Source organism: Halichoeres trimaculatus, unplaced genomic scaffold, assembly GCF_033239565.1.
Source record: "Halichoeres trimaculatus isolate MK-OKI-2021-1 unplaced genomic scaffold, fHalTri1.1 fHalTri1_scaffold_19, whole genome shotgun sequence".
Lineage (NCBI taxonomy): Eukaryota > Metazoa > Chordata > Actinopteri > Labriformes > Labridae > Halichoeres > Halichoeres trimaculatus.
The window spans coordinates 10,183,059-10,204,094 of NW_027437197.1; the positions used below are offsets into that span (position 1 = coordinate 10,183,059).

Genomic DNA, 21,036 nt, shown 5'->3' on the forward strand with positions numbered 1-21,036 from the left:
GCTGCAGATGACAGGAGCAACCTGAGCTGTCAGACTTTGGCATTTCTGTGTTCTGTTCCTCTGTTTCTGTCTGAATCTGTCTCACTCTCTCCTGCTGCTATATTAGCACATCAGGCTTACCTTTCATTCTGATAACCCTGTGTGCTCTTTGGTGTTTTGTTTTTCCCTGGGTCTTCAATAATGGTTTGTTTTTTTATGCTTGCTTATCCTTTAGCTGCTGTACACTTAGTTCTTAATTCCTGTTTGATAAAATACCTAGAAATGGAGCCGCAGGATTATCCTGTGGTGCACTAAACAAGCCAGGACTGGGCTGCAATCTGACTCAACCTGCCCATCACGGGAATTACAGAGCTGCTTGGCATGGTGCACATGTTGAGCAACTCAGATCTTTATCCAAATGTGTGTTTGTGTGTGCAAAACTTGGCATAGCTGAGCCTGTCAGCAGCACTCTGGTTTTTAGGTGCGTACATTTCCATTGGCAGCTGGTCTTCTGTTCACTATTCAGCAGAGCCTACATTTTAAGGGGCTAGCTGATGTGTTGCTCAGCTTTCAAGGCATTTGCTGATGCATTCTGTGAGCAGAATTAAATTTATTTACCTTCTGTATAACAACACAGAGCAGTTTTATTGTTAGATGTGTAGCTTTGGTTACATAAGTCTCAGGATAGAGTTTCGCATTTAGAATTCTTACAGAGGCGGTGCATACCTGTTTTATGTTTGACTTCAAAAGACTGACCTCTACTTTGCACACCTTGTTTTGCTTGAATAGACATAGAACGGAATGTTAGAATAGGAAATGATAGAATAGAATAGAATAGAATAGAATAGAATAGAATAGAATAGAATAGAAGATACTTTACTTATCCCCGAGGGGAAATTCAGGAGGAGTCACAGCAGCAATCAAGAAAACAAAAGTGAGATAGATAATGAGATAGATGATGACAGTTTGTCCATCATTCTCTAGTCAGCCAGCCTCCACCTCCACAGGGTCCAGTCTGTTCAGTCTCTGTCTACTGTAATCCTGTCTGCTCACAGCGAGTGAAGTTCTTCCAATGTGGCGTTGGTGTCTGGTGTTAGCTCCTTTAGTCATGTCTGTGAATAGCATGATCCTACCATGCCTTCTGGTATTCCTTCTGATGGTGGGTTAGCACGGCTAGATAGATCTGACGTCCCCGATAACGATGGATGGAAGGACAGGTCCATGTCGTCACTTCTTAGCTCACACCTGTGTACCAGCATGTCATCCTCATCTCCTTCTCCTTATCTTGTGGGAAAACATCAGGCCTTGCACCAGTTAGCATTGACATGCTACAGGTTGCTAACAGCTGATTTCACATGTAAACAATACGGCCATAGTTACATGCAGGATCTCCAGACAAACACAGGAGCAAAAATAGTAAAAATATCACTGAGGACAAAACCAGTTTGGTGTCCACGACCAACAAATGAACCATACAAAGTAATGATTCACTCCAAATGCAAAAAAATAAATAACTAATAAGAGATGGGGGGAAAAAAAAGTAGACAAGGAAGAGCCACACTGGGGTTGCGCCTGGCAACAACAGCAGTGACAATGACAGTTACAGTGGTTTAAACATTGACAGAGTAAGCAGGACCCCCATGCAAATAGAAGGGGGTTCTTGTCCAAGCACCAAACTTCAGACCTGATTTATGAAGCCAAAAAGGAAGTGCTAACAACTGCAGTTCCTTGAGTGTCCACTTAAGGCTGGCTGCAGAGGCCCCAGAGGTCTGGGGGTAGATGTTCAATCCATCAGACCTCTTTCACAGATTGATTTCATATAACTTGTGCGATAAGTTTTCCCCTGGCAACACTTTGCTGTTAAAAAAATAACACAATGTGCTTTTGGATAATGATCAGCTAGAATCAAGTATTTAACACAGCAGGGTAGTAAGCCACAAAAATATCATATCTTTTTCTGCAGGGTAATGGGCTGTGCTTCCTGCAGCAGCTTTTTTTAAATGTGTCCTTTGTTGGACAGTCTGTGTTTTAAGCGTACTTTTTTTGAAACATGTGCCTTCAGCTGGAGTGTGCTTTTTGAAGATTGATTTTGAATGAATCATTCTGCACGAGCAAGCATTCACACGTGTGCTTGTGTGGAGGTTTATTCCACATGGACCACTTCTGGTTAGGAAATCTTCCCATTTAGCTCTCTTTGTCCGCATTTGTCTGCCTCTTACTGCCTCTGTAAAATACTGGACACATGAGAGGTCTGTCAGTCAAGACCAAGACAAATCAATACAGAGAGCAACTCTTCGTCTCTGTCCTTGGTATTGCTTTTTTGGTTTATTGAGCAGAGTTATCAGATTTGCATAAGAGCAATCAACAACATGTCTGTACATTCAGTTCCCGAAAGGGAAGATTCTCTTTGTTGCTATGGTAGTTTGAGACAATCAAAACCAAAGACAGGGAAAACAATCTGAACATGTCAATATTTCTCAGTAAACTTTGTTCAGGGCTTCAGCGATGAAGGATGTTTGGAGGGTTGGATTCTAGTCGCAGACTCAGATTGCCTGTGTCGCTCAGTAATTTCTCCCCTGCTAGACAACCCAATCTTCTGCTGCTTATCAGACACGACAGGAAGAACATAAATAAAAATACCACAAGTCTCTGCAGGAGCGACCCGCTGCCCTCACCCTGCCACCCACAGGCTATAGCAGCTCCACAGATTGGCTGGAAGGAAAGGAGGCTGAATGTATTTGATTGGTATCCCCAATCCCCGGCAATAAAAGGAGGGTAGGTGGAGGTAATGCTGAGCTGTTGCTCTTATTACCTCACCTGGCACAGGGGCTGTTTGTTGACTGCTGTGCTGATAAAACAGGGCAGGGTGGTTCCCACCAGGGCATGTGCTTTTAAAGAACTTTGAACTTTTGTTGAAAGGGAGAATTTAGTATTTGTTTTACAAGCTGACCACACCAGAAACAGAAATGAAATTAAAGAATGATTAAACCACCCAATAGCAAGTAAAAAAAAAAAAAAACAGCCTTTGGCCTTTTGCATAAATGCAGTCTAGAATCAGAAGTCTGTAGTGGTTTGTTATAAGCTGCAATGCCAGCAGGTTTGTGCAGCTGCACTAAAAGCCGACATCACTATAAAGAACAGTGCTCTGAGTTAAAGAAGTGCTGGTCCCAAGTTTATTAGCTTGTTGGCAGCTGTATCATGTTGCCGGTATCAGTAAAACATTAGCCTCATGTTCAGAGGATGATGTTGATGTCAGAACACTCACATATACGTAAACTATTCAGTATCACACAGACAATGAAACGCTGTATCTCTGCATGACCATGCTCCTATTTAATTTGAAATCAAGCTGTATGAACTGCAACATCCCTGATTGTTTGGATGTGAACACAGCACACTTACTCTGATAAGAGTCACAACAAGTGAGCTGAAATTGATCAAGAAAGAAAGTGGTCTCAGATTGCTTCACTTTGCACCCTATTGGGCTCGTTTGCACAATCAATCCAGCAACCACAACAAATAGCTGCTTGAGTCATCACACTAGTAGTAGCAAGCTAACGTTACTCACCATCGCCATTCAATTCAACAAATTAAAAAAAAAAAAAAAAAAAAAAACTGCGCTGGATAAAGTGTTTAGGGTGAAAGACTTAAGATAAAGATGTTTAGTTAACTTGAAATAGAAACACTGACTCTACAACCAGTTTCCAATAAAAGACACAAACACCCGTTGTATATTAATTGTTCCAGCTGGGGACATGTGATGAACTGGCACGTAATCACCGGATGCAGTCAGTTTTACCTTTGGGGAGCATGAATGTCATTAGATGACAGCTCAATTGACAGGTCCAAATCTAGAGCGGTACCATTAGCATGACTCACCTGACCAGGTTCAAAGTCACTTCCAGCTCATTAAAACATTGCCCCTTTCATGTCCCCTATGATGCCACTCCTCAACCAGCGCTAACATTTTGAAAACTTTGTGAAAGTAGAACTTTAAAAACATTCAATGGGATATCACACAGAGTTATTAAATATTTCCATACACCATGCAGGAGGACACTTTTAAACACAGCCACTCCAGCCCCGGCCATCAGCTTTCCCATGAACAGAGATCCCTCATTTCTCAGTGGGTTTTGAAGTAACTGCACTGCTTCGGGCAGTCACAACAGAGACCTGACCTAAAAACAGCAGGGATTAGGGCAGAGGAAGCCATTCCCCAGCAGCACACTGAGATAGTGATTTAACACAGGCAACAGTAGAAAAGAAGAACCTGAAAAAATGTCAACCTTTTTCCTGGATCTGACTGAGCAAGCTTATGCGACAGTAGAGTAGTGGGGCATAATCTTCATGTGAAGCCAATGCATTGTCCACAGCTGTGGACTGATTTTTCTATCAGAATATGGTGGAAGCACTGTCTTTGTCCTGCAGAGGAATAATACTCTGATGCTGATTCTGCTGTGGAATAACTTGGCCCTTAACAATAAGCTTTGGTGTGTTTTCCATCACAAATACGGTGGATCAGAAGTGGAACAGTCTCAGTGTAATAAAAATGTGACAGCATAAAGAACCCAGTAGTTTGGATTTCAAGGGTTTGGCAGGCAAAGAATGAACTTAATTTGATTCCCTTATGAAAAAATAGTAATCGACTTCTTTATGAACTCTGAATGTGAGAGTTTTCATTAATAATATCTTAGTTTTCTGCACCTGCCAAAGTAATGGTCATATTTTGGAGCTTAGGCCCATGGACCACTATGACATTTTTGAGTGAAAGGTGTTAGCAGAACACTTCTTTATCCACAGCAGTTGAAACTCTTGCTGTGCTCTGCATTCTGTGAGTTTTCCCCTTCTTTCAATCATTTTCTCTCCTGCCAGTTGCCACCTGTCTGTATCTGCTTTTTTGTACTTAAGGGATTTAGGAGCTCCCCGATGGTGCCTTATCATCTGTGCAAGTACAGAAAAAATACACCTGTAGGCTAAAAACAAAGGCTGTATATTGTATTCTTTTTCTTTTTAATATGAAAAAGAGTGTATGACTTTCCTGACTTAATATTTCAAATTGTGAACTTCTCCATGGTAAGGTTCTGTGAGGTCAGAAAGTCCCCTTTGCTTTGCAGCAAACAAATCCTTCTCAGTGTCTCCCTCTGCAGCAGAGGATCTCAAAACAGTGAGCTGTCAAACCATTCGCTGAAGTCTTATGGAAATTACATTGCCATGCAACTTCACCTTATCTCAAAGCCTGGGGTTAGGGTTTGATGCTGTGACCTAATTTCTCCTCACACACACTCACAGAATCCTTTTCAACAAATACCAAAAGAAGCAAAGCACTCAAACTTGTCTTTCTCTCCGACCTCTGCAGATGGAGCGCCAACTGAGCTCCGTATCTTCAACGAGCTGTGCGCCATGAAGGATGAGCCCGGGCCCTGCAAAGCCAATAAGGAGAGATACTTCTTTAATGTTGACACCGGACACTGCGAGATGTTTGAATATGGAGGCTGTGGGGGAAATGCCAACAACTTTGAAACTGTGGAAGCCTGTGAGGAGATGTGCGTTGTCTCAGGTAAGTCTGACCCTTTGGATAACATCTTTAGCTACTTTAATAAATATGTCAAATAAATTCATCCTGACACATCCACTTGAAGTAAACAGCAGAAGTAGAAACTGAAAAAAACACCCAGGACAGAGATACATTACCACTTAACATTGTTTTGTTGTTGCTAGCAAATGATAAGTTTTGTTTCCAAGGACTGCTGTTCCTCATTAGACTTTATTGCCACCTTGGGCATAAAATCCTATTACAAAGTCATTCTGTTGTTATGCAGCTAAAATGGAACATTGCCAACACATTAATTCTCAACTGTTTTCCTTGAGGCGTCTACTTAATGGAAAAATATGGCACTTTTAAGGGAGGAGGCCACTGTTTCATCATTCGTTGGCTACACATACTAAACTGGTGATAAAGTGAAGTAATCAAATCAATCGATGGTGGTGACAAACAGTTTGCAAACAACTGGAAATCAAAGTTAATTCTGAAATTCTATAAAATTGACTGAGCCGTACATCCAAAATCTAAAGTGAATCAAAACAACTCCTAACAGATTCAGATGTGTGAGGCCCTGAGGCAGCCGTCAGACTTAGGGAAGCAGGGTTTTTCAGAGCTACCCAAAATTTTACACAGCAAAAAGTTGAACCAAAATGAAGCTACCAGAAAGAGAGATGTAGTGTAACTAAAAAGTGAAACTATTATGAGTGAAATTAGAACATAAGACAAGAAACCTCTTCACAGGAAAGAGTCACACACCAGCAGAATCACTTCAAATTGGATCTTTTGTTGTAAATTAACCATGGTAATAAAATATTCTACCATTCATAAGAGGAAGTGAAGGGCAGCAGTGGCATGTGTGGATCCTGCAGTTGAAAGAGATTGTCTGATTGGAGGATACCTGATCAGGTGATGTTGAGAATGACACATCATAAATGTGAAAGTAGTGCCTGTCTGAACTTGCTTCCAGGGGTTTCTCCATCTAACCACACTTACTAAGAATTCATCATCATGACCTGTCTTCATGGTGCTAATCAGTGAAAAGGGTCAGGTTTTGACACATATGGAGATGCAATTTTAAAAAAAAATGAAAGGAGAAAAAAACATTCATGGTCTACAACTTTTTTTTGTGAAAACATAGATGGAGAATTGTTAAAGTACAAACAATGTACTGCAAAAAGTGAGTTTGATGTTGACCTCCAGTCTCTTCTTCTCATTCCTCATTATCTTTGAGTGGTTTGTCACTCTTTCACTGCCCTCTCAAGGTAAAAGCAAAAAAGCCCTTTAAGTAATAGTAAGTAATAAAAAGGCAAATACAAAAGCATTGAAATACTGTAAATGTTTCTTTCATTCAAATATTCTCTGGTAACTATCAGTGTTGCAAATAGTAATTAGATCCCAGATGACTAAACAATCAGTTCAGTTGGTGCAACATCTCTCTGTCCATGTGGAAAATTGAGTTATGTCTGCTTTCTGTTACCTAAGAGCAGACATACATTGTATCACTCATCACCATGCACTTCGCTTTTTTTTTTTTTTTACTTTATTTCAGAGGAATCCTAAAACTGCTGCTCATTGAAAATCAATCAAAGCTTCAGCAGTGTGACCTTTCACCCCTTGGTTTTGTATTAATTCAGAGTAAGAGCAGCTGTTTTCACTTTAAAAGCTCTTGAGGCGAGTTGAGTGGTGCACAGATATAAATGGGAACTAAAGGAAACATGAGAATGGTTGAAAAGCACCTCACTTTCTGTTTAACAGCTGCACAGAGTGTGTAATGGGATCTGTCATCTGAAACAGGAAAACAATACATCACTAATTCTCAGCTCAACATGAAATATGCCCTCACATGTAAAACCATAACACATCCATCAGTGCATCTAAAGTATACGTCTTGTTATTCTGTGCAGTGACAAAGTGCTATCTCCCACCGGCAAAGAATAACCTTCACCTCTTTATTGCATGCCATGGGATACATTATGCAGTGAGACAAGAAGATCATAAATGAATTTGCATCCTGAAGGCACTGTCATATGCAATGGATGCATCCATTTTTTAGTTCCTTTTGCAGTGTACATAAGTTGGTCCTTGAAGTGCAGATCTGTGCAGATCTACACTTCAAGGACCATGGAGGGGTCCAGCTCCAACTGATCCACAGGGGACTTTTAATTATTCAAGTACAGTTTTACATATTTAAGCAGTGCTGTAATAAGGCATTTTTTAGTAAAAAAGAACAAGAAAAAGAAACTTCTGTAACAAAGCAAGATAAAATCCTGCATGTTTACCATGACATTTGAAGGGACATCTCAAGTCTTAATTTTTAAAAAGAATAAACAAAGCTAAAACTCATTTTGAAAAATCTTTCAAGAAACAATGATTTTCTGATACTCTGATTTCCTAACTGACGTTTCCTTTAAGTTTTATTTAATAAGCAGCGCTGAAGCTCCCCATCAGCAGAGCAAAAGTTATAAATCACAAAAAAATAGGGACCACATGACAGCTCGCCTCTCCTTTGCTCTCTTTCTGTCTGCTCGACACATTATTGTGATGTGCATCTTAATAGGACACAAATGGGCCTTTAAATATGTCGGAGCAGAAGGTTGTTTTTATATCTTGACACTCTTTGTCTTTATTTTATTTACAAAACTTACAAATGATTGATATTGTTTCATTTAAGTGGGCGTTGCTGAAAAGTACTGCAGTATTAAATATTTTGATGACATTATTTTTATTTGATATTTTTGGCTAAATATCTACAGTGAACTCCCCAAAAGAAAGGGACCCTATTTCTTCTCTCTGATATAAAAACATAAATTAAGTCATCTGTTTATCCTTTCTTAATATCTATCTAGCTCTATGAATCAGTGCCTACACACTAAAACAGATAACCTTTACATTTTGAAGAGGATTTTAATTTAACAGCTATGGACATTTAAAAATGTCACCACATTTCTCACTTACAAAAAGAACATATCTTTTGCAGCAGGGCTGATTTAATCAGTGACATTTTAATTCCCCAGAAAAAGGACACACGGCAGAAACTGCTGGTTGTCGTGCTCTTACTTGGTATTTCCCACCAATCTGTTAGATGTTTCTCCCCGTGTCTCCTTCACGTGATGACACAACCGTAGACAACCTAACAGCAATGTTCTTTGAGGTCACAAACCAATGTAGGAAACAGTGTGGCTTACTGTCTGAGAGACTTTGCTACCCTGATGTTTTACTGAAACTGAATGAGTCATAACTTTTGTGTCCCAGACTTTTCTTTGAGTCTGATGTCCCTTTTTACGCTCTGCCAGAAGAGGTCACAGACAGACACTGTGTTACTTTGTGACAGCCACCTCTTGTCTGTCTCTGGCTTCTGCTAAAGAGAGAGGAGAGCAAATAGCACAAACTTCTTTTGCCAGGCTCAATGTGGTATTTCAGACTAAGTTATCATCAGTGCTTTGGTCAATGGCTATCAAAGTCAATAATCTAACAGTATTATCAGCTCTATAGTATGCAAAAATCACTTTCTTAAGTATTTTAGTGAAATTTTTGGGTCTTTTCTCCCAGCCCACAAAATGTGATATTTAATGACAAAACCTGTACTAAGTAGTTCTTGTGAATGTAAATCCTAACCTATTACTAGCTGATTCTGGGGATTTGACATCAGCTATTCCCTTTTTTGACCAATCAGTAGCAAGTCTGACCTGATTGGTCCATCGGAGCAGATACCCCCGAACCCCCTCCACTCCCCTCCAGCAGCGGGGAGGAGAATGCCAAAGTTGAAGAGCCATCACTGCTTTGTTTTTGGCTGTAAAAAGCTACATAGTTCCATGCACAAGCTTCCCATCTCGGAAAAAAGACAAGACTAAGTGGCTAGAGTTCATTTATCAAGGAAATGTGCCAGCTACACTCAGTAAAACTGTGCATGTGTGTGCTAGTCACTTCATGGCTGACTGCTTTTCCAACTTTTGACAGTACAACAGAGGGCTAGCAAATAGACTGGTCCTGAGTCAAGGCATTACCAACCATACACCAACAAACCTCAGACCCTGGAAATGTGAGTATTTTAAATGCTGTGTGCTGTTGAGCAGATGTAAGAGCTTATCCTCAGTGTCCCTCCTGTCTCTGTGTTAGCTTCAGGATGCTAACTTTAGCCTGTTGTTTTAGCCTGTAATGTTATGGTAAACAAGCTTCGCTGTTTTCTAAACATTGTGCACTCGGAGCTTGTGGCGCCGCTCTCAGTGACGCTGAAGAGCGGGGCGGTATCAGCGGTGGCTCATTCACATATGAAGGTCACGCCCACTAAATCAGACCATTCTGAACAGAGGGGCTATGAGATCCTGGAAACAATGCTGCTGTGCTTGATTTATTGGCTTTTTGGACCAGAACATGTAACTACTATTTCATGAAGACATCAATGATCCATATCAAACTGCAGAAAATGAGCATAATATGGGACCTTTAAGAACTGACCTTCACAACCTCTTCCAGTTCATTTTCCTTTGACGTAATGCACAAGGAAGATAAATCAATATAAATGATAATGATGAACAACAGAAATTCCCAGATTATTCATTTCACAGCTAATAAATGTACAATAAAAATGTGTGCATTTTTGTTTTTGTTTTGAAAACAGTGAATCCAAAATGAGTTTCACAGTTGTATTATTCAAACCATAGAACAAACAGCTGCTGACCATTTTGCAGGAACTCCCACTCATTAAATGAAATTTGGAGTTAAGTTACGTAAGGGTCCCATCATTGCTTGTAAACAGAGCTCCAAAGCACCCACCAGGGGTGAGAGAGGAAAATTTTGGAATATATGGCGTAGTGATCAAAGTTTCTGATGATTGAACTCCTCAGATTAGTTTCAGTCTCAGTAAATGGATTACTTCTGTCTCCATCCAGTGGCTACATTTATTTTTACGGTTGAGTTCATTTATTAAGCCAAAATTTAAATTTTGTCTCATATAAGTTGTCTTTCTCCTCCACCAGCCAAGGGGATGTCAGCACTTTGAGAGGAAAACCAACAAAGTTTTTTCAAAGTGTGTTAAAATTCAGTGGAAAATGATGAGGAAAAAGGATAAGAGAGAGTTATTGGTGATGTAAAGTGGAGAAGAAATGTAGTCTGTTTTCAAGAATGCACTTGTCATGGTCTTGAAATCTCATCTCAGGGTATAAAACTGAAAGTAAAACGTGTTGTTTTGTAGCATAGTCAGTCATCTGAGGCAATCTTCAATGGTGAAGTCTGTCCAGTTGAAATATTGACTTATTTACTGGAGAGCAGCCAAAACTCCCTGGAACAATGCACTGTATGATTTCAGCTCTCGAAAACAATTGACCAATTACTCTCCTTAAAAAACGCAGATCACCTTCTCCACCTTCACTGCTCTGATATAGAAGTGTGTTGCTGAATAATTCATTGATGCACTGGTGTAGAGAGAGTCCCAGACTACCCTTTGACACTTGTATAAGCCTACACTTTATAGTCAAAGTCACCTTTTTAAATACATTCAGGTGTTGTAATAGTAACTGTTTAATCATGCTCACCTTTCAGTAGATTGTGGTTACTCAAAGACTTAACAGATAAACCAAACAGAGTGTAGCACGTCTGGAGTGAACAAGTCTTTGGAGGTCGTTAGCAGAATGAAGGTCAAAGAGTGTTTTGTTAGACAGAGGGCAGGAGTAGGGATGATCCAAGGTGACTCACAACCCAGTTGTTTGAATAAAGATAAAAGTTTTAAAGATTTTTTGCAAAAAGATGAGTTTGTTTTGAGTCCCACTTTACAAAACTTGAGTGATTCATGTAGATGTGTTATTTATTTATGACTGTTGCAGAAAAATTCATTTTTGGTCTCTGGCTTCATTCCCCGTTAGCAAAGGAAGCTGTTGCCACACATCACGAGCACACAGGTGTTAAAACCGCAGTGCTTCTCTCTGATTCCCCACTGGAGACAGAATGAATTGTTCCTGTTGTGTTTTCAAGTGGCACACCTGCGTTGGGTAATGTCTTTATAATTTCTTAGTGAAGCTGTTTTTCACAGCAGTTTTGTTAATTTATTTATTTTTAATCCTACGTGAGTTGGCAACAATGTGAGAGCTTTGACTTTCCCTGTGTTGGCTGACTTGCTTTTGAGAAAACAGTTTTCCTGTCAAGATTTCTCAGAGATCCAAGAAACAGATAACAGATCTTGGCCTTTTTGTGGCAATAACTGATGTTCCATAAAGATGTCTTTAATAACACCCACAGCTCTATCTAGTCTGTATTTTTCCATCATTCTCTGCCTGCAATGTGCTGTTGACCTTTGCATTGGGACCAGACATTTCTTCTTTTCCTGCTATTTCTTTGACCCATCATGATTTTTAAAACTCTCAGCCACCATCTGGGTGTCACAACAACAGAAAAATGGCTTCTCATCCCTGGGCTGCAACAGGTTTTGGCGAGTTTACAAAAATGAGCAACTATGTGGGCGATGCTTACTGTTAATACGGACCTGTAAAACATGACCACTGTGGCTCTTACGATTTCCCGAGCACTCAATTAGTGAATTTATCATTAAGTTCATATTTCTTTCTTGCACTGTCTCTTGAAATTAGCATTAGGGACAGAGAAAAGATCAACAGATGGCCCTATAAAAAATGTTCATCATAGTAGTGAACACAAACTATGCTTAACTGAAAAGAGCCAATGTGAGAAGTATGAACACAGAAAACAGGAAACTTACTTTGCTTTTGTGATGATGGCATCTGTCTTATCTGTCAATCTATCTATCTATCTGTCAATCGATCTATCTATCTGTCAATCTGTCAATCTATCTGTCAATCTATCTGTCAATCTATCTATCAATCTATCTATCTATCTATCTATCTATCTATCTATCTATCTATCTATCTATCTATCTATCTATCTATCTATCTATCTATCTATCCCAATTCTAAATTTTCCAATGAGTTTCTGGAATGAATCAAACACATTTAACAGTAACATTTGTTGTAACAGAGACAGCAAATCTCATCGTATGTGAGTATGAAATGACAGAAGTGGCCTTCTGTTTTTCTTTTTTTTTAACAAGTATGTGAGGACTTGTGTTTCACACACACACACACACACACACACACACACACACACACACACACACACACACACACACACACACACATCTCTCTCTCTCTCTCTCTCTCTTTCTCTCTCTCTCTCTCTCTCTCTCTCTCTCTCTCTCTCTCTCTCTCTCTCTCTCTCTCTCTCTATATATATATATATATATATATATATATATATATATATATATATATATATATATATATATATATATATATATATATATATACACGCAAAGCCCTTGCCACTACCAATGTGGTTGCTATAGCTGATGTGCTTCATTTACTGTTTCAGAAACAGATGGGTGACATCGGGGTGACTACGTCCATGTTTTATACAGTCTATGGTTTAGATGTAACAAAGAGGTGATAAAAATACATGGAGAAAACAAACATTATACAATCAAATGAAGACAAACCTGGAGTGGAATCAGTCTCAGCAGTCTGGCAGTTGTACTTGGTGAATGAGTCTTATGTGTACGTCATACACTCCACACTGTAGGACAAAGGCTCCAGGAGCTCAGAACTACCATATTTTTTGACAAAGAAACCATCATCCATCTGTGTGGGAGACCATACCCCCCATTACACCTGTTAAGGCTGGACACTCTCTGTTGTTGTTGATCATCCTGTCTACGGCCCATCAGGCTGCACCTGTCTCAGTTGAAAGTGAAGTCTTGAAAACAAACCCACATCACTGGAAACAATAGATTTCACACTGTGGTTGAGATTGTTACTGAGACAAATCAAGCATGAGCCTGTCTATCCACTGAATCTTTCAGTAATCTGTAATAGCTTAGTAACAGAAACAGCAGAGTTCTTGACATCCTTCGACATCCTCTCTGCTGTTTTAAGAGAGTGTTTCAAGGCTGCAAAGGTGATTACATTTAGAGATAAAATTTCAGATAAAAAATAGAAAATCATCTGTCTTTGATTTTCCTTTCAAGCATAAATATTGGATTACCTTATCACAGGAAGTGCCATCAAGAAAAGGTAGAAATGCAGGAGGAGGAGTGCTATTACACAATGTTACTGTAACCATACATAATGAAAGATGCAGATGGAGGAACATCAAACTAAGAGCTCCGATCCCTATACTCAGAGACTTCAGGGTTATAATAAATGCAACAACCAGTAAGAAGTGAAACATGGAAAGTACGAGCTGAGGTAAGAAGCGGCAAAGAGGCGAAAGCTGAGAAGGAGAACATTTCAGAGGGTGTGATGTGGATGACTGGGAACAAGCTGAGGAAATTAGGACATTTTTGCTGGAAGGGTTGACTTTTTCCCCGAGAGAGAATCTGAAACCTGACAGGAGAGAAAAAGTCACAGCTCTGTTGGTGACAGGCAGTGGGCTGGCTGTGACCAAGTGGCCGGTGACTGCAGTGTTATGGTTTGACCTCATATGGTGCACTGTACAGGCTTTGAACAGCTATATCATCCCTTCATACGTCTTTATTAAAGTGTTTGCATTGTTCCTGTTTTGTAAGGTTTTCTTTTCCAGCCAAGGTAGTTGATTATTCTCTAATGGTGGAAAGTTGAAACTCTGTTGTGATGAGGTGCTTCTGTGTCGAATCAATGTAAAGAATGTGGCAAACCATTAGAATTGCACCTATTCAGGGATCATGAATTTAAAAAATGTAGAAAGTAACCAGTTCAAGTTACTTTGAAAAACGATGAATGATCCAATTCAATCACAGCAAAACTGAAACTTTGTTGGGGTGGTAAAGTCCATCATTTTTCCTCTGTTTTGTTTTTTTCACTTTTTTATTGGAGATAAAGTGGTAGATATGAAAGTGATGCTTTATGAGCCTTACAAATTCAGCATGTTTCCAAGAAAATGACATTTTCAAAGATTGAATTCAGAATTTCTAAAAAAGAAAAAAAAAAAAAAAAAAAACTTTTTCCTCACGACTTAGCAAGAGGGGTGATAAAAAGTTTGTGAGATGTTTTTAAATAAGACATCTGTTTGAATTTTTAAAAAACTCGAAGTACCTTCTCACAGTCTGTTTGCTGTCCTTATTTTTTTTTTTTAGATGACAAGAATCCATGTCACCTACCTGAGGCTCCTGGTCCCTGTCGAGGGCTGGCTACACGTTACTTCTTCGACACCAAGAGCCAGACATGCAAGCATTTCTACTACGGTGGCTGCTTTGGCAATGCAAACAACTTCCGCCGCATGTCAGAGTGCCAGGAAAAGTGCCAGAATCCGGGTGAGCTGGATTTTACTTTTCTCTTTACGAGGACACAATGAGCTGTAAAGAGAAAAAAAAACACTGTTTGATGTTATTCAAAACAACTAGCTGCAAATTCTCAAAGATGTCTTGACTCTTCATGTTTGTATATGGAAAAGCTTTCCCAGTCTTTGAACGCTTGAATAAGCCCAAAAATGTTTAATTACTCTTCCTGCGTTTAACTTCAAGCCATACAGTCTCATTTATTTACTACCTGAGGGTCAGGTGCAAAGATGATTACAGTCCCTGCACAACAAGTGAAAACTCATTTCAGTGCAGTGACATAATCAAAATAGTTCCACCTGGGGAAAATTAGCTTTCTGATTAATTTTAGCTGACCATGAAATCACATCCCTCCATGATTTAGCATTTAAATCACTTCAAACTGACCAAAGCACACCCAATTATGCCAGAGTTAGCTGCGACTTAGAAGTCATTTAGATACTGAAATTGTCAAAGAAAATGAGGCGGAGTCGCTCAGCTGTGAACAGTTTTGCCCACCGCTCAGGTGGTAGTGAAAATCAATCGTAAAAAGCTTCGCATGAATCGTCTTCTATAGATAACAACCTTCAGATGGATGACTCTGTCTGCTTTCATTAGTAGATTATATCTGTTTTTACACCAGCAATCTCTGTAGTCTGATACCAATGATATTAAAGTTACTTTAATTATGATAGATCACAGGGATTTAATGAGATCTGTTCTAAATATACACCGATCAATCTGTGACTCTTTTTTTTCCCACAGCTACCACAGCCCCAGAGGTCCAGTCTCACTCTGCCAAAAGAGTCTCAGTGGCGCAACCAACCATTGTACCAAGTAAGACTACGTGTAAAACGCTCTCCGATCATCAGACCTTTGGTGGAGGAAACTGTATAATCCAACTCTTTTCAACAAGTTGTGTTTGTTTAGTCAGTAAACTTCTTAAAACTCAGTGTTACATTTACATGTAATATAGGGTTTAGGTCATAATGCTTTGGACAAAATCTGAAGCCATTCTCAAGGATTTTTACAACTTTTTGAGTGGAAATGAGACATCTTTTCATTTCCCTGCTATGATTTGTACAGAAAGTGGATGTAGCATCTTGGTTTTAGAAGTGAATTCATCGAGGATTGAAACATGCACTTTTCCACATCGTCAGCAATAGGAGACCTCACTAGTTAAAGGCAATCAGCAACATCTGGTGTTAAAGCTTTAAACCTTGAGGTTCCCCTGTTGGGGGACTTAGAGGTTGCCCCACTGCAAAACGTATGAAACAAAGCACTCGCAAATAGAGTCATACTGCACATCAGATTAAACAAAAGAAATGTCATCAAGCCAGAACTCTTCGAAACATTCTGTTTGTTTCGGTAATACTTGTGTTATTACTCTGGGCCAGTAACATAAATACCAATACTGACACCACTGAACAATTTTGCAAGTATTCCCTTTATTACGACACCAGAATGATTCAAGTAGACCTTGTAGATGCAGAGATATACTCCTTTCAATTTTGGGTTTTCATTTTTCTAGCAGAAACCCAGAAAAGACGCCAGGGCTTTAAGGGTTAAGGAGAAAAATGCAGTTCCTTGAGTGTCCACTTGAGGCAGGCTGTAAAAGCTATTAGGTTGTTTATTTAAATGTCTGTTATAACATACAACAGCAAGAGGGAGACTACAGACCAGATAAGATAAGGCCTAATAATCCTGCTTCTCAGTCATTAACTCAGTGCTCAGTACATTACATTGCATACTGTAAAGGCTTTCTTTCATTTTTGGCCATTAACAAGCAGTGAACACAAAACATCAATGTTATTTTATTTATTTGTAAAATGACTGCTCCCTTAAATTCTGTGTTTCTCAGAGGAGATGCCTGCTATTGAAGCTCTGGTGCAAATGAACGACACGAATAAGGAGGTAAAAGGTAAGATGGCAGTAATCTCAAAGGTGCAATGTGCAGAATCTTACTGACAAAGAAATTACATTTACATGCAAATGTTCACTCAGACAAAAGAGATCAGACAATATTTAACACACTTTTAGATGTGATGTGACTGCACACATAGTCAGTAGTGACAAAAGTGGGCAAGAATAAGCCTGAATTTCCTGGGGTTCATGAAGCGAGGAGATACTGCTTTGCATTCTGTTTAAATGCCCTTAACAATAAGCCTTTTTTCAAGTGAATGACATCAAAGAATCGCCAACTGTGTTCCTGATTAAATTCTTGTAGTTCAGTAACCTTGATCAGGAAAGAAAATAAATTGTGGCATTTTTTTTTCTTTCAAGATGAAACTAAATCTCCTTCTGTTGCCTCAATTAATAAAGCAAAGACTGAAAGGCAGAAGGCCAAAAGCAGAGCATGCCATGTTTATTCATTGTAGAAAGCACATGCATCATCAAATCAATCATCTTCTCCTCAGAGGAGCAACCAGACTTAGCTGGAGGCTGACATATGGATAAATCAAGATGTATGCAGATCCTGCTTTTTATTAAACCATGTTTTATGACAATTACTAATGTAATCTAATAAACTAATGTAGTTTATAACAGAGTCTTCCTCCCACAGCCCACATTCTTACTATTTCTCTGTGTATTGGGACAGAGGGAGCATACATCACATTGTCACTTTTCAAGGCTCTACCATGTCCTGCAGCAGTGAAGCACAGGCAGCCTTGTCTGCTTCCCTTTTAACTCATTCATGGAGGTATAATTTCAAGATTCTATTTCGGGTTGTCAGAAATACAGAGAGAAGGAAACCACGTGAGTTAGCCTCAATTGGTTTCCCCTCTTTTAGCTGAAATTTCCTCCTTCTCCTTAAAAACAAAATATATATATATATATATATATATATATATAATCTTACAGGAAAAGCACTAGCATAAAATTCCACTATGTATTACCTAGACTTTGAATTGGGCAGTTATGGAGGATCATGTGTGATAGTAATGCCTATCAGGTGGTGTGTGCATTTTTTTCTAAACCTGAAATTGTGCATTTGGTTTCTAATCGCACAGAAGTTGGGACTGATCAGAATTGATGTAAGGGTGAACCATTGTATCATGTATGAATGTAGTGCCACAAGAGCTGTACAGAAATGCTAAAATTGAAGACTGACATCTTGTGGTTACCTAGTGGTTTTACACCTATTGCATTATTGAGATGCAACATGCTGCAGTACAACAAAATGAGCTTTTTGTTTTAGAAATACTTCCCTGAAATTTTGTACATTGATTCAGAAACTTTCACTTCAGAGAAGAGATTTTTTTTAAAATTTTTATCAGTTCCATGCTTTCACTGAACTGTGTGCTTCCAAAGGTTTCGAATCCACATCAATACTGTAGATAATCACCAACAACCCAGTGGCAAATAATCCATTCAAAAATGTTGTCCCTGCCTCGTTCAGACCTTTTTTGACCTCAATTATCTGTGTAATTATTGCTTGCATCCCACCTTTGACAGTCATTTCTATTGTTACAGACATAACACAGCCCACACACCCGTGCTCCAGGCCCTTGGAGAGGGGAAACTGTGACGGTGCAGAGAAGAGGTTTGCATACAACCCTGCCACCCGGCGGTGTCACATGTTTCGCTACAGCGGCTGTGGTGGAAACGAGAACAACTTCAGAAGTCGCAGAGAATGCTCTCACAAGTGTGCTCGTCGCAGAAAGAGTATGTTATTACCTCCGCCAAGGGGGTTATGTTTTTGGGAGAGTTTGTTTGTTTGTCTGTGACCAACTTAACTCAAAAAGTAATTGACGGATCTTGATGAAGTTTCCAGGAAATTTTCAAAACGGGATAAGAAAGAAGAGATTAAATCTTTGAGGTGATCTGGATCACCATCTGGATCCTGGAATTTTTTGAAGGATTCTTTATCATTGTGAAGTAGGGCCATTTTCACCATATGTGTATATAACTCTACGATAAATGGTCGGCTTGCTTTGCAAAAGAATACAAGACAAGGTGACCATAATTTCTGACAGATGTTAAAATACAATCCAGATCCTGCCAATATTCTGGATACTGAGATCCGCAATATGAAATATGTGCTGGGTCGTCAAAATTTTCAGTACTGTCAGGTAACAAATTATGGTACAGACCTGCAACTAATTCCAAATTTTAGCAGACAGTCTGCTGAAAGGGAGTATAACATTAAAATAGGACTTAAGTATTGCATGAGATTCGCAATATGCTTGGCGGAGGTCTGTGCTCTGAGTGCTTTTCTAGTTTGTTCATTTAATCCATTCATCATTACCATTGCATTTGTCCTCTTTCATAGACATACAGTAAAATAAAGTAATCTGGCTTTCTGATTCTGTTGCAGCTCATGGCATGAAGATGATCAGGATAAGGAAGAAGAACCTGGATATCATTCAGCGCACACCCTGAACACTCTGAACTGGCACAAAGCCACATGTATTTATGTCCATACTTTGTAGCTTTTCTTAAATCTGTCATTGGCAATGCAGTATATGTATAAAACATTGCAGTCAAGTCTGTTAGACTTTTTATGACCAAAAGTATCATTATCAGCCAAACATATTAATATCTTAATGACAAATAACAAATTGTTAGGCTGATGAAAACATCTTTAAAAAATGATCTGTTTATCTTTGCTGTTGTATAATAGATATTGGTTTATCTTCTGATTTGAGCTCAGGATTTTCTAATTTGACCAATGATATTTCCATGTGAGCAACACCAAAATGCTGTAAAGCAGGGGTGGCCAACCAGTCTCAGACCAAGAGCCACAAAAATTACTGTGGTACTACAAAGAGCCACATCAAAAACACACTTCCCCTCGCACATAAACAAAAGGACATAAGATGAAAATCAATAAACTACCAAATTTTGAAGTGACATTTGTTGCGTTTGTATGCGTGCTTCAATTCGTACTTGGAGCCGTGTCTAAGAGAAGTTTCTGTTTTTACTGCAGAAGAGACAAAGTTCCATCCATCTATCTATCTAGGTAGCTATGAGCACATGTGCAAGTCGAGAAAAGAAACTGAAACTTAAGTATCAATCTCATCACCCGGATTGATTGGTACACCACTGCTCATAAAAACAATAATAAATGGATCAAAGAGCCGCACACCGTGAGGCAAAGAGCTGCATGTGGCTCGTGAGCCGCAGGTTGGCCACCCCCACTAAAGGTTTGCATTAAATAATTAGACCAAAGCTCTTTTAGCTTATTTCTTATGTACATACCATAACTGTTGATTTCCCGTTGTAGCCCCACATTTATCTATCAGTGTAAGCAGCATTAGCAGATTAAAAACACAATCTCCATCCCAGGATCAATGACAACAATATTCAGAGTGTTCAAAAGTGAACACATTAATCAGGATGACCCTGTCCTCAGAGCTATAAATCCATGTTTACAAGGCACTGACTGCTTTATTTCTGTCAGATTAAACACATACATCTATTTTTTACCCTTTTTAATCAATTTTATGCAGTTCTATAAATCACCATTTCAGGCCTGTGGATGCTGTTAAGGAGGAGAGACACAGGGAGGCAGTGTTGTGTAACGAAAGAGTTTGTGGGAAAAGTATTGTAGTTGCTGTCCTTTCTTGTTTTATAACTATGAGTGGAATGTATTGGACTGTAAAGTTTATAGAATAAAGTTTAACAATATTCCCTGTTTTCTGTCTGTGTGTGTGTTTTCTTATATCAGGCTTCTTTACATGCATGTTGTGCTCTTTTTTTTTCTTTTTTTTTTTAAACAGAAAAAAAGCTTTAGAAGATTCTGACAATCAGTAGAAGAAGTTAGATCATTTGATAAAGGAGATCACTGCACCAATCAGACTGATTTCACCAAGTAACTGGACAGCAGTGCAGAGCACTTTCTTTTTTGAGCGTGCTTATCCCCACAGACCTGTGGACACAACTGCAATGAAGAAGTAAACCTAAGCACTTGCAATGACTAAAAGACATCTCTATGTTGGCATGTTGTGCCGTGTCAGGCTGTTTCAGGGAACTATATACCAAACTGAATGTTTTAAAATGGGCAAATGTTTTTGCATTGTCTTAAGATCCTTTACATAATACTCAGAAATATTAGACATTGACACTGTTTGAACAAATGTTCACATATTCCTTTGTACTTCCTCGTATTTAGCCCTAATATATACTCAAAACCTGTTTAAAAATCCAAAATAATGGAAACTTAAACATGCAGTAAAAAAAGCAATCTATCAAGTTTTGGTTTCGAAATTCTGTGATTTAT

The 21,036-nt window shown here is 39.0% G+C and overlaps 1 protein-coding gene across 1 annotated transcript in view; it reads left to right on the plus strand.

Annotated features, from left to right (window-relative positions):
- The window catches only part of tfpia (tissue factor pathway inhibitor a), a 36,830-nt gene extending 16,423 nt beyond the window's left edge, over positions 1–20,407 (plus strand). The window contains exons 2-7 of the mRNA XM_074694995.1: positions 5,336–5,536; positions 14,634–14,810; positions 15,579–15,650; positions 16,675–16,734; positions 18,288–18,479; positions 19,132–20,407. Coding sequence (XP_074551096.1) covers positions 5,336–5,536; positions 14,634–14,810; positions 15,579–15,650; positions 16,675–16,734; positions 18,288–18,479; positions 19,132–19,196 — 767 coding nt within the window. The 3' untranslated portion in view covers positions 19,197–20,407. The remainder of the gene's footprint in view (positions 1–5,335; positions 5,537–14,633; positions 14,811–15,578; positions 15,651–16,674; positions 16,735–18,287; positions 18,480–19,131) is intronic.
- The last annotated feature ends 629 nt before the right edge of the window (positions 20,408–21,036 follow it).